At 52.9% G+C, this 13,889-nt stretch overlaps 1 protein-coding gene across 6 annotated transcripts in view; it reads right to left on the minus strand.

Annotated features, from left to right (window-relative positions):
• Positions 1–13,889, minus strand: part of UBE3B (ubiquitin protein ligase E3B) — a 53,196-nt gene that overhangs the window by 2,254 nt on the left and 37,053 nt on the right. For all 6 annotated transcript variants that reach the window (XM_048221380.2, XM_026515077.4, XM_026515076.4 and 3 more), the window contains 8 exons: positions 11,910–12,086; positions 11,683–11,793; positions 9,351–9,488; positions 8,965–9,030; positions 7,172–7,230; positions 4,598–4,780; positions 4,014–4,125; positions 928–1,020 (listed from right to left, as the gene is read on the minus strand). In XM_048221380.2, the coding sequence (XP_048077337.1) occupies positions 928–1,020; positions 4,014–4,125; positions 4,598–4,780; positions 7,172–7,230; positions 8,965–9,030; positions 9,351–9,488; positions 11,683–11,793; positions 11,910–12,086 (939 nt within the window). The remainder of the gene's footprint in view (positions 1–927; positions 1,021–4,013; positions 4,126–4,597; positions 4,781–7,171; positions 7,231–8,964; positions 9,031–9,350; positions 9,489–11,682; positions 11,794–11,909; positions 12,087–13,889) is intronic.

Here is a 13,889-nt window from a genome sequence, read left to right on the forward strand (position 1 = left end):
GGCACCCAGCGAGGAAGCCTGGTGGGTGTCGGAGCGGGCGACCCAGGAGAGGACCTGGCTAGCCCTCAGGACTGAGCAGCACGGCCACGCTGGTGAGACTGCACTGCTGCCCGAGGCCAGCCCCCGAATGGGTGACACCCGGCCCCGAGTGCTGAGAGCACAGGAGCAGCCCCGGCGGCCTGGTCCTGCATGGGGACTCCTGTGTTAGGTAAGCGCTCAGAAAGGGGGCCTTCTGGTTAACTGCCAGTTATTGGTTAAGCAATTTTCAAAGAGCCAGATTACTGTAAACATACTTTAGGTACAAAAACATGTCTAAATGCAGCCTCCCATCTCCTCCCACCAGCACGTGGTAACATGGGGCAGCCTTCCTTAAGTAAGGGGACTGAGGGTCGACTAGTGTCATGGGGATGTGGAGGACAGACTGCAGAGGCATCTACGCTCAGAGGCCGCTGGGTTTGTGCAGGCGGGGGAGAGGGGCTGAGACACTGAACAATGGCTACTATTCGAGCACCCCTTCCACACAGTGTGATAACCCGAGGCGTTTGTTCTCCCTTACAGATGAGGAAAAGAAGCGGCTTGCCAGACATGGAGGGCCAGCACACAAGCGCCTGCCCCATTCCTAAGCCGGTGTCCTCACGCACCCCCCACACCGCCTCTCAGACCCGGAGTCCCGGCCAGGCCACAGCTACTAAAACCACCGCAGATACCCTTCCTGAGGGAGTAAAGAGACAGGGAGCTCCGAGAGAGCTGAGGCCCCACAGCAGCCCGAGTCTGAGGCTGCTCTCCGGGCTGGAGGGCTGTGGAACCTTCTCACCTGGCTCCCAGGAGCTGCGCTGCCTGCCCCGCGGACACAGAGCGCGTGAAGGCTCCACCCAACGGGCACAGCAAACCCCACAAGAGCGGCCGCCTCTCCCCCCACTGCGGTACCTGGTCATCTGACACTTCGACACAGCGGATGGAGAAGGGAGGCTTGAGGTAGGCGAATCCCAGGAGCGGGGGCCTGGAGCAGCTGGTCACGAACTGCAACACAAAGCAGGTTGAGGGGACAGAGTGGGGCTCTCGTTCCCTCAGCAACAGGCCCCGGGCAGGCGAGCTGCTCTTGTTTGCTTTCTCCAGTCACGGTATGGCAGGACAGTGACAGACCGTGCATTTGGCCCAAGAACTGGTACACGTCTCACATCTCTCTAAAGGGTGCTGCTCTCGAAGGTTCAAACACATGAAAGGCACACCAGTGGATGGGACCAGTCGCTTGTACGCATCAACCCAGGAGCTGGTGGAGAATGTGCAGCTGAAGAGCTCGGGAACACCACAAACCCCCCACCACAGGACTGATCTCAGTGGGACTGGCACGCGGGCCCTTGCGTAGAGAGACACCGCGCATGGGAACACTGGGCAGAGAGAGAGGGTGATGCCCCCTAAGCATGGCACGGAAGAGGGCCCCCCTCCCCTCGCACCTGGCTTTCTGCTCAGCTTCCTAGCCAGCCAGGGGAAGGTGTGCACGGGCACTGGGTCACAGAGCAGTCTCTGGGAGCTTGGCTCCCAGAGGCCCCTCTCTGACAGACAAGTCTGCCCGCGGCATGCAGACAACAATCAGGCGTCCAGTGCCAGCAAGGCTGAGGGGCACACCAACGCCCAGACACTGGGAATGGGGCCTCTGGGCAGCCAGCTGTGCTCCCTTGTTACGCTCCTGGGACTCCTTGCATCATCCAGATGGTAGCACCTGTGTTATTTCCCCATACGTGCCAGCTCGTGCCTGCACAGAGGAATCGGACCGACTCAGAAATCCAAGTGATAAACCTGCAGAGGCAAGTCCTAAGAAACCATTCGCTTTCAGTACTGAACATCAGCTAAAAACGCTCTCCCTTCTCCAGGGGATGTACGCGCCTGCTACTTACAACACCAAGCTGTGCTTCAAAAGTCCACGGCAAGCTGAGTGTGTGTGTCTTAATATAAATATTACCACTGAAACAGTGTTCTAAATGGCTGTGAGATTCCTGAGGGCATCCAAAGAGTTTTTGTGTGGCACATTTCAAAAAGCCGTTTTTACACCAAGTATCAATGTTACTACCCAGTAGTTTATTTTCCACCAACCAAAACATAGCAGCAGTGCCTATTAAGAAAGCAGGGCTGAGCACTGTGCTGAGCGCTTTGGGGCCTGGCCTCACCTAATCGCTCCTCTAGGAAGCTGTGTGATTCGCTCCATTTTAAGGATGATGAGACAGACCCAGAAGGGCCCGTGCCTATCCCAATTCAGGCAGCTCAGACCTGCTGTGCGCTGCAAGACGGGGCTGGTCAATGGATGGAGTGCTGCTTTCATCCCCCTGGGATGGGAGGAGGAGGAAGAGAGGGCACAGGAAGCTGCCATCTGCTAGCGTCACAGCTAAAGAAAGCGCAGTCAGGCCCACTCCTGTACAACAGTTGTGTCTCCCACCGACCCTGGGGCCTGTCTGCAGGAACTGCAGGTCTGGAGAGCGGCTATCCAGAGACATAAACATGCCCGCTGTGTAGGACAGACTGCACACAGGAGATACTGGCTCTCTCCAGTGTCTTTCTAGGAGAGGCAGGGGGAGTGGTTTTACGGGTCGTCAGGGAGGGTTTTGCCTATAAGAGGCGCTGCTGGAAAAATGGAATTGGTTCTCTTAAGAATTTCTGTAATTGGGGCGCCTGGGTGGCTCAGTCGTTAAGCATCTGCCTTCGGCTCAGGGCCTGATCCCAGAGTCCTGGGATCGAGCCCCACGTCGGGCTCCCTGCTCTGCTGGGAGCCTGCTTCTTCCTCTCCCACTCCCCCTGCTTGTGTTCCCTCTCTCGTTGGCTTTTTTGTCAAATAAATAAATAAAATCTTAAAAAAAAATAATAATAATTTCTGGGATCATGTCTACCTGCCTACGCCAAGTCCTTCAAAACCTGTAGGGATGACCTGGGCATTTCTGCATCTAGGAGTGGGGGCCTCCTTGATGGGAATGAACTCTCCTTAGAATGACAAACCAAGGAGAAAGAAAACCCGTTGTCATTTCAACTGGTGGTGATACTTGTTCATGTTACCTCAACAACTGAGGTCACTGGAGACCATTCTAGAAGCCCAAATGTCTAAAGGAAAATATTTCAAGGCACTTAAATTTACCCTCAGAATACGGCAAAGTGTTCATGATAAAATATCAAATAGAAGAATGAGTGGCAAAGTGATGATTCTATCTTTATAAAAATATATAAGTACGTAACAAACACACAGACAAGTGCGTATGTCATCCAGTGTCCTATAAAACGCTTTGCCAGTGTCAGTAACAGGAAACAACATGGTGGCATCGGGGGGAATGTTTTGAACATTTACAACTTTAAAGACATCAATATAAGGGAACCGGTTAATGTCAGCCACTCTGTTTGCAAAAATACACATTGTTAGCAGCCTACTCAAGCACGTGTGTTTTATTGGGACATTGTATGTGTGGTACTGCCTGTTTCACACTACTGAGAAAAAGGGTACACAGAGGCAGTCCCTGGAGAGTAGGAATGAGACTGATCAAATGTTTGCTTATCTGGGCCACCTGGCTGGCTCAGTGGCGGAGCATGTGACTCCTGATCTTGGGGCTATAAGTTGGAGCCCTACTTTGGGTGTAGAAATTACTTAAAAATAAGAAAAACTAAAAAAAAAATTTGCTTGTCTGTATTTTAAGGTAATAAACACCATTTACTTCTACAAGGAAGGAAGAAATGAGATGTGAGCAAGGCCAGCACCAGCGAAGGGGAAGACAGAATGCTGAGCCCAATGAGCTCAAGCCCACACAGGCCTGTCTCTGCAGAGGGGTACACAGCAGCTCCTGGGCCCACATGACTCGGCCCTGCCTCGAGTCTGTTTGGTTACTGCATGACCTACCATGTAGGGGGCCTACGGGAAGGATATGCTGATGATAGGAGGTCCTCTTGATAATTTTTTCTCAGTATAAATTATTACATCAAGTGGCCTCTAGGTTTATGAGAATATCTATGAACACGCATCTACGTAACATATAAAATACCTTCAGAAACATGGCTCTCTCGTCGGGTGTGAAGTCGGAGGCCAGAATATCCCAGAGCCAGATGATGACCCTGTGACTTCCATGAAAGCCACCGTAGTACACTGTGTGCTTCCTGAAAACAATGCAGAAAATGGGCTCAGCCACACATTCCAATGGGCGCTTACAGACCCAGGCAGGGACGGGATTTAGCCAAGTGGCACAGCAAACTCTGGCAGGCCTGGGTGCCCCTGACTTCTCTTAAAGGCAGAAGTTCATGCCTTCATAACCCATGTCCCTGGAAGCTGAACAGGTGGGGAGCTCAAGAGCTGGCCCTGTGACTCCCGAGCAGGAGCTAACGGGAGATCCTGCACTGCCATTTCCCAGAACTCTGGGGAGCCCAGCAGTCCTGACACCTGCCTAGTCTCTACTTCCACTTCCTAGTCTCTAGGCAGACAAGTGGGGGAGCTTTTGTTCCAGAGCGAATCACCCAGTGATCAGGGAGGAGCACACTTGCAGGTGGGCTCCTGAAACAGAAGGAGCCCAGCAAGGGGGCAGCTCGCTCTTCAGGAGGCCGGAAGATTTCACCTCCCCCACTCGCTCCTTACTTCAAATCTTCCAGATCAATCTCAGCATTGTCACCGGAGATGAGACGCTGTAGCTCAGGGGTGGAGAACATCCGGGTCCACTCGGGCTTGATAATGGAGCGGAATCCGCTAATGAGGGCGGCCGTCTGGTTTTTGATCTGCGTGTGCATCCGAAAGTGCGCCATCAGATGGATGTAGCTAATCCTGTTGCCGACGGGAGAAAACAACGGGAATTAACGGGCCAGGCTGGGCTGCTACCAGTGCGCTGAAAGAGGAGTCCAGTCGTTTCTGGACCACTTCACAAACACACTGATGGTACCGGGGCGTTTCACCAGAATGATGACGACGGTGATGCTGGCCCTCTTGAACGGCGTGCTACGTGCCACTGTGTATGCGTTCAAGGGCGCTACCTCATTCACTCCTCCCCCAAAACCAGTGGGTCAGACATTGGGGAACTCCCACCCTACCAAGAACCCAAGTGAGACATTTTCCAGGTAAGGAGAGGGCCCTGCTCAGTACAGAGGGTGCTTTTTGGACTTTTATTTAATTTCATCTGATTAAGAGAGAATTCCGTCCTCCAGTAAGCTTTAAAATGGAGAAAAAATGGATTCATGATGAAACCTCCATCAAAGCCTTGCTAATCTGGACCAAGACTCTAAGCCATGAAAAGTAAGCCTGCAGAACGTTGTGACCAAATGCAGCCGGCTTGCGCTTAGGTTCATCGGGGAGGTCAGAGCACTAACAACAGCTCCAAGCAGATGGTCTTCTGGGCCTGCTTTTCTGAGCACAATGACCTCATATACGACTGTGTAATACAATGCAAACCTTCCGAACAGGTTAAATCCAGGCTTGCTAGCATGACTGATTTCTTAGCAAAGAACCTGAGCCCAGCCCAGGTACAACTCCCCAAATCCCAAATAAGCACAGTCCAAATAAAAATTTTACCCCACAGTGCTCAGACCTGAATTTCTGACTTTGAAAATATGCCTATTTAAAAAAATTATCCAGCAGCAGACTTGCACATCGAGACACTTAAGTACGACTTTTTCCATTATCGATAACCCTTTCGTGCACGCTTTGAAGCAGGTTGCTGATATTGTTCTATTTTACCAAAAGAGAGAGGGGCACTTTGGAGGACTTCTCCATTTAACGCCCACCAGAAAGTGCAAAACCAAATATCACCCCTAAGGAGGGCAGAACTGGCGTTTCCAGGCCTTTTAAGATTGTCTGCCGAACCGAATCCCCTTGCCCTTATGCTGAGCTTTTTTGCTGAGAACGTGTAAGAGTTTGTGAAGCGGCTTTCCACATAGGTCCAGGCAGCACAGGAGTCTCACTCCAGCACAGGCTGCGTCGGCCCACTGCCTCTGGCTGTGATCCATGCCGCTCCCACCATCACCCCCGTGCCAGGCCCGGCGAAACACGGCCGATCTGGGGGTGGTGGGCTCTACGGGGCATGTCACATCGCTGACACTGGTCATGTTCACTGCTCTCATTTTTGGAGGCCTCCCCTTTGAGCCAGACGTCCTGAAAGGTATCTTACACGCGTGAGCTCACAGAAGCCCCCCGAAGGGATGGTTAGAGGCCCACGGCAGGAAGCAACAGGATGCGCCCCTGCTCTCTCACACCCCCGGGCAGCGCCTCCCAACCTGAGCTCCCGGCTCTTTTGTCAGTTGTCCAACTAATGCCCCGTGGCCAGGAGTCAAAACTGGGGTCTTTCAATCATGAGGAGAATCAGGCCTGTTCTTCTGCCCACACTGACAGTCTAAACAAAAGCTCCACAAGCATGCAGACTGACCCCACCACCTGACCCGAGAGGGCCAGGCTGCTCGGGCCGCAACGCGCCTCTGATCCAAATGACTCACCAGGTGGGACTGAGCTCTCCCTTGTCACTGGGAGAGTGAGGCTCAGATTAACAGTTCAGCTGCTCAGCTGAGCCTGGCGGCAGGAGAAGATTGATAGATTGACAGAGGGGCCAGTATCTACTCCTCATGCCAAGTTCTACTGTTTTAATTAGGTGAGAACAGTGCGGGTGGAGACAGTGCACTGAGGAGTTTTGCTTCTAGGGACCAAAGAGGGTGACATTTATGATAGATTTCTAAAAGCCTGTTATCTGTGACAATAGCTGCCGGGACTCCGAGCCCCCCACGTCTAAGGGCCTGTCTGTGGCATTTGAATTCATCACTGTGTGTTCTCAAGAACAGCGTTTATACAACTGCCACATGCTATCATTCCAAAATGATCTGCCCCTCCAAGGTGTCTTTCCGCCTCCGTGCCCTCTGGGTTCAGGACTACGTGCCGGAGCGGCTCAGGATCCATTTGTCTGCATCTCAAGCCGTCATTAAATTCCTAGGAACACTGTGGCCTGGGTGCCTCTGACCTTAGATGTGCTACTGCAAAAAATAAATTGTCAATTCTTATTTTGCAAATCGAATTTAATACAATTTTGGCCTATGAACTGTAACCAGTAAATTCCATTATGATATTTATGGCCTCTTTCTACTTCAATCTATCTTAATAAATTCTCAAAGTAAGACCGGAGAGCCAGAATGAAGTCTTTTCAAGTGCTGACCTTAAAAATCTAATTGCTATACTCACTTATTTTCATTTGTAACAGGAATGGTCTTCCCTCCAGGAATCAGTTCATGGCAAACGAGCTGGGGGAGAAGATGGGGAGCAATTACTCGAGAGAATTCTAATGGGGAAATAAGGCTTCCTGAAGATGAAAGGGCCCGACGCCGACGTCCATAATAATGACACAGTAAGATGGGACGTGTTTGGGAATAATCATTTTCACAAGAAGCCAGGGCTTAAAGATCAACAAGCAGACCCCGCACAATCAATATGGAAGGTTTCTTCTCACCCGATCCTCATGCAGACATTTGTACTAAGGCGTCAAGACGTCATAGAGAGGACCGTGTTTGCACTATGAGCACAGTTAAATAAATGTTGGTACAACCCTACCCTGGAATATCGTGTGGCTATTAAAAATATAAGATGAAAATGTGTATTTGTTGAGAAGATGAGAAAACAAGATTACATAATAACACGCATGGTATGGTACCATTTCTGGAAAAAAATCAGTTATATAGGCGCCCAGGGAGAAAAGTCTGAAAACACGGACGACACATTAATAGTGGCGCTCTCCTGGCAGTGGCACTGTAACCAGGTTTTTCATGTCCTGTGCTCATCTTACAGCAGAATCTGTGGTGAGCAGTTTGCATTATTTTTATCATGAGAAGAGAAAATTCTCAGGAGGAAGGCTCCAAAATCTGACTTTGGATTTGAAAACCATAGAATCAAGTATTTTCCTCAACTTCAGGCATTTTGGGGGGGGGGGGTCACCTAAAAATCAAAGAACGCATAATTTTAAAGCTAATTTTAGCAGAAATTCTACTAACAAAATATCCTGGGTCTCTGATGATGAAGAAAGGAGCGACTGTGGCCTCTAGTCCCACCGCTGACCACACCTTGAAGGCAACTGGGAGGACTTGAGCTGGAAGGGCCTTTGGCAAGCCCCCAGCCTGGTGTTTCCCAGAAAGGGCTCCAGGGAGCGCCTCGTCCATGCCTACTACTTGGAGAACCTCGGAGAACAGCTCTGTGAGAAGGAGGAGGACCCTCCCTCACAGGCTCCTCAGGTGTTCACGGCGTCCCGCTGGCCCCAGCCGGGACTCACATTCACGAAAGGTACTTTTGTGAGATAAGAGAAGCAGGGCTCGGGGAGACGGAGTGACCTCTCGGAGGCGATGCAGGCTTGGCTCCAAGAGCCAGCTCTGCACTACGAAGCCCTAGGTCCGGTTTCTCCCGCAGCCCTCAGAACACAGGTGCACCGAGGCTCACTCACGCAGGTGTCTGCTGGGACATCACTGGACGGCGCGGAGGGCACTTCGGGGAAAAGCCAAAAAGAAAACTCCGGGAGGAGACTCCTCTGCTGCCACAGTGTCAAGGGTCTTTTCTTCCTGCTCTGCTCTTTATGACAAGCAAGAGCAAGGACTGCATTCTGTTCAAGGCACTTCTCGGGTGGCTTCTTCCCCTCGCAAGTCAGAAGCCTCCGTGTGTGACAACTAATCATCACCATGGCAACGAAAAGCAATGTTACAAATGGGGAATTAGAGCCTCCATCAGGAATGACCCACAGTGTGATCTAAGCAAAGCAGGGTCTCTGTGGGGAGCTCTCCGAGGGCCAAGCAGGCAAAGGCCAGGTCACCTGGGAATGGAAGGGGGAACGCCCCACTTGCTGGCGAGGCTGGAGTAGGGGGATGGGCGAGGGAGCCAGACACCAGAGGACAGCCAGCCTCGGTTTGTAGACCTTCTCCTGGGGAAAACACCAAGAGTGGGGCAGGTCCCAGGAAGCCAGCAGAGGGCGGCAAAGAATTGCTCGGCCAACCTACCTGACCCATGACGTCCTCATCATACGACAGAGTCAGGCCCAGGTCAGCGATGTCCCCATCGTAACGCTAATGTAACAGAGAAGGGGCAAGAGTTGGGACCAGGAAGGCCATATCCTTAAAAGCTTTAACACTTCCCCTCCTGCACGGTGCTACGTGGGAAGGACCACTATGGCTGCCACCCAGCCTGAAGCAAAGGGAAAGGCTACTCATCACAGTGAGGAAGGAGGTAGAAGTGCCCACAAGGGGATATGGGGGCCCGTTGTGGCTATAGACTGGCCCCTGTACCAGAGCAGGCAATTGCCTCCCACCACACGAAAACCCTGAGGCCTTCACTTCACTGAGTTTACACCAGGCTGCAGCTACGCCCTCCGCCATGCCACACTGACCTTAATGGAAGTGAGGTTTTTATAGAACTCTGAGTCCAGCGAAGGAAGCTCGTCCACAGAGCTGTAGAAGATACTGTGGTGGTGCCCGAGCAGCTGGCTCAGGAAGAAGGACGCGAAGGGCACATCCACCACAATGCCCTGCGAAAGGAGAGACAGAAGCTTGCCGTCTGCCATTCAGGATCCCATCTCAGTGACCTTGTTGGGGTGGCGTTGCAGAGGTGCTCCCAGGTCGCCGAGGACATTGCTAGGTGCTTCCTAAACTTTCCACGTGGAGACCAGTACCCCCCGACCCTTCAACACCATCCAGAGCCTCCTGGGGACGTCACAGCACAGCAGTTAAGGGCACAGGCTTCGGAGCTGCACAGCTCAGGGATCCAACCCCAGCTGCTCTGCTGCCTGGCTGCAGGACGTCGGCTCTCTCATCTGTAAATGGGGACCAGCACAGCCTCCCAGTTCTACGGTTTAAACGAGCAGGGCAGAGAGGAATGCAAAGCATTGGCTCTCACTTGGAGACAAGGCAGGGGAAGCCTCCCGGGGAAAGACCCATCTAAGCTAGACCAAAGGAGCACAAGGTCTCTCGTACGAGCCCCACAGGCGTGCCCCGGGGACGGATCACAGAGCTCTCTGGCCATAGCACAGTGTGCAAAGGAGCGGAGGCGAGGGATCGGGGCCAGGTCAGGAGGAGTCTCCTGGAGTCTGAACTCTACTGGAGGGCTGCAGGGAGCCCCAGGAGGGCTCTAGGCAGAGAAGTGCCAGGTTTGTACTTGACATGGGGAACGGACCAGAGAAGGAAGACAGGAGGCAGGGATACAGCAAGGAAACCACTGCAGAACACTGGGGAGAACAGATTGTTCTAGGTGGAGAGAAGTACGCAAGTCAGAGAGATTTGGAAGGGACAGGGGCTCAGACTGGATGATGGCCTGTGTCGGAGGATTGCAAGGGTTACATGAGTTAATGCACTCAGCTCCTCACACGGGGCCCAGCATGTCCTACTTTCTCTCCGCGTCGTTACTGCTGGAGAGGGAGGAGACAGACACTGGGCCCAGGGAACGGGGGAGCATATTCACAGAAGCCACAAAGTCATGCTTCTTGGCTGGCCCAACTCTTTTGGGCCTATCACAGCTACATGTTTAAAAGAGAAATGTAGCATATGGCCAGGTACGTCCTCATGGGATCTCTTTTCTAAATGGGAATCAACTGAGAAACAGTCTCCATTTTGCAGATATGGAAAACAGAAAAGGAGCCCAGGACCCCCAACCAGTCTAGGGCAGAGGCCAGCCTGAGGGAGCCTGGGGAGGGACGCAGATGGGGCATCTGACCGCACCCTGGTCGGGGACGGAGGCCACAGACACAGAGAGAATTATGGTCGCGCCCACATGGTCTCTCTCCCGCCCTCCCTCCATCTGCCCCAGCCACCGGCTCTGCCTTCGGAGGGCACCCTGTCTTCCCTAGGGCTTGTGCCGGGTGAGAGGTGAGGGCTGCTCAGGCAGTTTTGGGGCCCACTGTGATGGCCACAAGCTCCTGCTGCAGCTTTACTTCCTGCCTGTGGAGCAGGACCCTTAGGGTGGGGACCAAGTGCCACCGGGAGGGAATTCTCCCAGCCCGGCTCGCAGCGGACAAGGTTTGGGAGCCGTGTGGGCCTCACCGGGAACCTGCACAAGTCTAGCCGCCCTGACTCCACGGGACCGACGAGCCAGGCACCACGAAGGGTCTTACCCGTATTAGCTCAATTACTATCTACAGTGACCCAGTAACGTGGCTTTTATTATCCCCCCCTTCTCTGACAAGAACGAGGGCCTACAGAAGGAAAAGGAATGTGCTTGCATGGTCATACGGCTAGCTGGGGAAGACCAGTCTCGACCAGGAGCTGTGGGCTCTGTCCTGCTGTCCTGTTCTGGTTTGCAGGCAACACCGGGACGCCGGTGGCTTGCTCTGAAGCACTCACTCCCATAAACTACAGAAAACAGATGTCACAACTATCACACCCCACAGTACGCTGCCCTCCGACAACTGGACCAGGCCAGCCTGGGTTTGAATTTGGGTTCTACCGCTTAACTAGCACTGAGAACTCTGGACAAGTGAGTCTCGGTTGTCACTGGGAGGTCACCGGCACAGCAGCAGCCAGGCCACAAGACTGGTGGGAGGAGGAAATGACATACTACGTGGAAAGCACCATTTCTGTCCAGTAATCTTGGGTCTCGTCCTCTTTCTTGGGCTCCATCCTAAAGACAGGGCCTTTATGTGGCTAGGCCTGGCCACGACACTGTGCACCAAGTCCCTGGGACTTCTAGCATCTCGTTCCTCTGGGTGCGACGCTCTTGCTTGTGCCTACCTCGTACACGGCCTTCCCCAGCATCTTGCCCACAAACTCGAAAAGCTGCAAGTAGTTCTCATGAATGTAGGACGTGGGCGAGGGGTAGAGCCTCTCATCCCCGCTGGTTGTCTGCAAGGGAGAAGGAGAGATGGAGAGGCAGGGAGCCTACATGCCCGGCCCTTCGCTTCTCATTCGTCACCGAGAATTAGGCAGCCGTCAGCCCTGTGCCCACGCCCCTTAAATACCTTGAACAGATTGAGCGCCGGGTCGAAAACCCTCTTGATGATTTCCTCCAAGAACTCCTTGAAGACGCCGTCCTGGTCAATGCCTGCCTCGTCCACCCCGAGGTCGTTGACGAACTTCACGCGGATCACGCCCTTCATGGCGTGCTGGGAGAGCTGCCGGAGCTGCTCGTAGCCATCCTGCCGAAGGTAGAATGGCAGCCCATTAGGAGGGGGAGGCCCTCTGCCTAACTCACGGCTGCCGCTCCAAGGTTCCAGCTCTCCTGTGTGAAGCCTTCCCGGCTTCGTTACTAAACACGTGAGTCAAGACACGGGGTACGGGGATGGGCAGTTCTCACATGCTTTTAAATGAGACTGTTAAAAGGAAAACTCATTTTGGTGCTGTTGCTCCACTGCTCTGTGGCAAGGGGAGGCTGCCCTCGAGACGACAAAGAGCACGGAAACGTGGAAACCGGACGAGATGAGTTGTGACACATTCCTGGCCATCAGACCATCAAACAAAGGACGGAAGTAACTGGGACAAGGTCCCACCCTAGTTTAATGCAAAGACTAGCTTATTTAGCTCATGGTAAAAAAAAAAAAAAAAAAAAAAAAAAAAAATCAGTCAAACTCAGACACTACGAGATGAAAAAGAAAATACCCCCACACCTTAACTCCTGGTATCTTTCCCCAGATGATGAAAGGCCTGGGTGAGTCAGGCTGAGGAATTTAGGGTCCATCCTGAGGGCAGTAGGAATCCACAGAAGAGTCCAGGCAGGGAGAGACATGACTGGCTTTCTCAGAAAGATCTTTGTTGGTGGCAGAGCAGACAGATGGCAGGGACAAGGGTGCAGGAGTGACGCTGGGCCCACAAAAGGCAGGGCAGCGGGGAGAAGCCCGGCGCACCCTCGGCTGGCAGCCAGCCTGCGAGGCATGCAGCCATCCAGCACCCCCCACGCAGAACTCGAGGACGCGGCTTTGGAGTTCTTGTACTCAATTATCTTGTTTCGTCTGCCTCTCAATTCTAAGCTGTTGAGGTCTTCGGGCTCCTGGTTTTGTCACCTACTGTGTTCCTGTGTTCCTGGCATGTGGGTGCCTATAAGCAAGCTGGTCAGGTTTTTGTTTTCGAGAAGTGACTGTCAGAAGCAGCGTTGGACAAGACAGCGGCCAGGGAGGAGCCTTCTGGTCCAATACGAGACGGCCCATCTTGAGGGTACAACTGAGCTCTTTCGATACAGTCATGTAAGCTGCGAATCAACTGCAATATCCTACTGAGGCCGCCCCGCAGGTCTCCCTCCTAGTGACAGCCGTGGTGCCGTCAGACATTCTGCTAACATGAAACAGACGATCTCTAAGGCAGCCACCTGCCTGCCAGCCTGGTCCTCTGTCACAAAGCACACGGGGCCAGAATGGTAAGAATGGCTTTGGTGAACTCTTGCCACCTTCCTACTGATCCTATTTCCCTTGTGATGCAAAGGACTATTCCCTGGCGGCTCCTAATCTTATTCTGGGTTAAGCTCCCAAGTTAGAGAGCTAGTAATAACGATCTCTGGAAGGCAGAGGCTTTGGGTGCGCAGTCCCGGGAAGCACCTGAGAGGCAGAAGTTTGAGGACCACGGAGTGAGATGAAAAGCACAGGACGTCAGCACGCAGCTGCAGCAGATGGTTAAACCGTTCTGCCTACATTTATGGTAATTATGTTGGCACGGAGTCGGGGATGGGTGGAGGATTTCAGCACATTCTTGCTTGCCTGCAGGATTTCCTCCATTCTGCTTTGAAATGATGCCCCCCTAAGCTGACTTCGCGTTGGTAGGGGTGCCAGGATCATGCAGATTAAATGAGATGGTGTTATGTGCAAGCACTTAGCACAAGGCCGCACACATGGCAGGTGCTTAAGGAACATTCACTGGAGTCGAATCCCACTTTTTCTTTATCAGCCCCACGTTGGCCTTTTCTTCGAAGAGCTGTGGAGAGGAATTTGCCAGCTGCCTCCTCTGACAAAACT

The sequence above is a fragment of the Ursus arctos genome, unplaced genomic scaffold (genome assembly GCF_023065955.2).
Source record: "Ursus arctos isolate Adak ecotype North America unplaced genomic scaffold, UrsArc2.0 scaffold_34, whole genome shotgun sequence".
In the NCBI taxonomy this organism is placed as follows: domain Eukaryota; kingdom Metazoa; phylum Chordata; class Mammalia; order Carnivora; family Ursidae; genus Ursus; species Ursus arctos.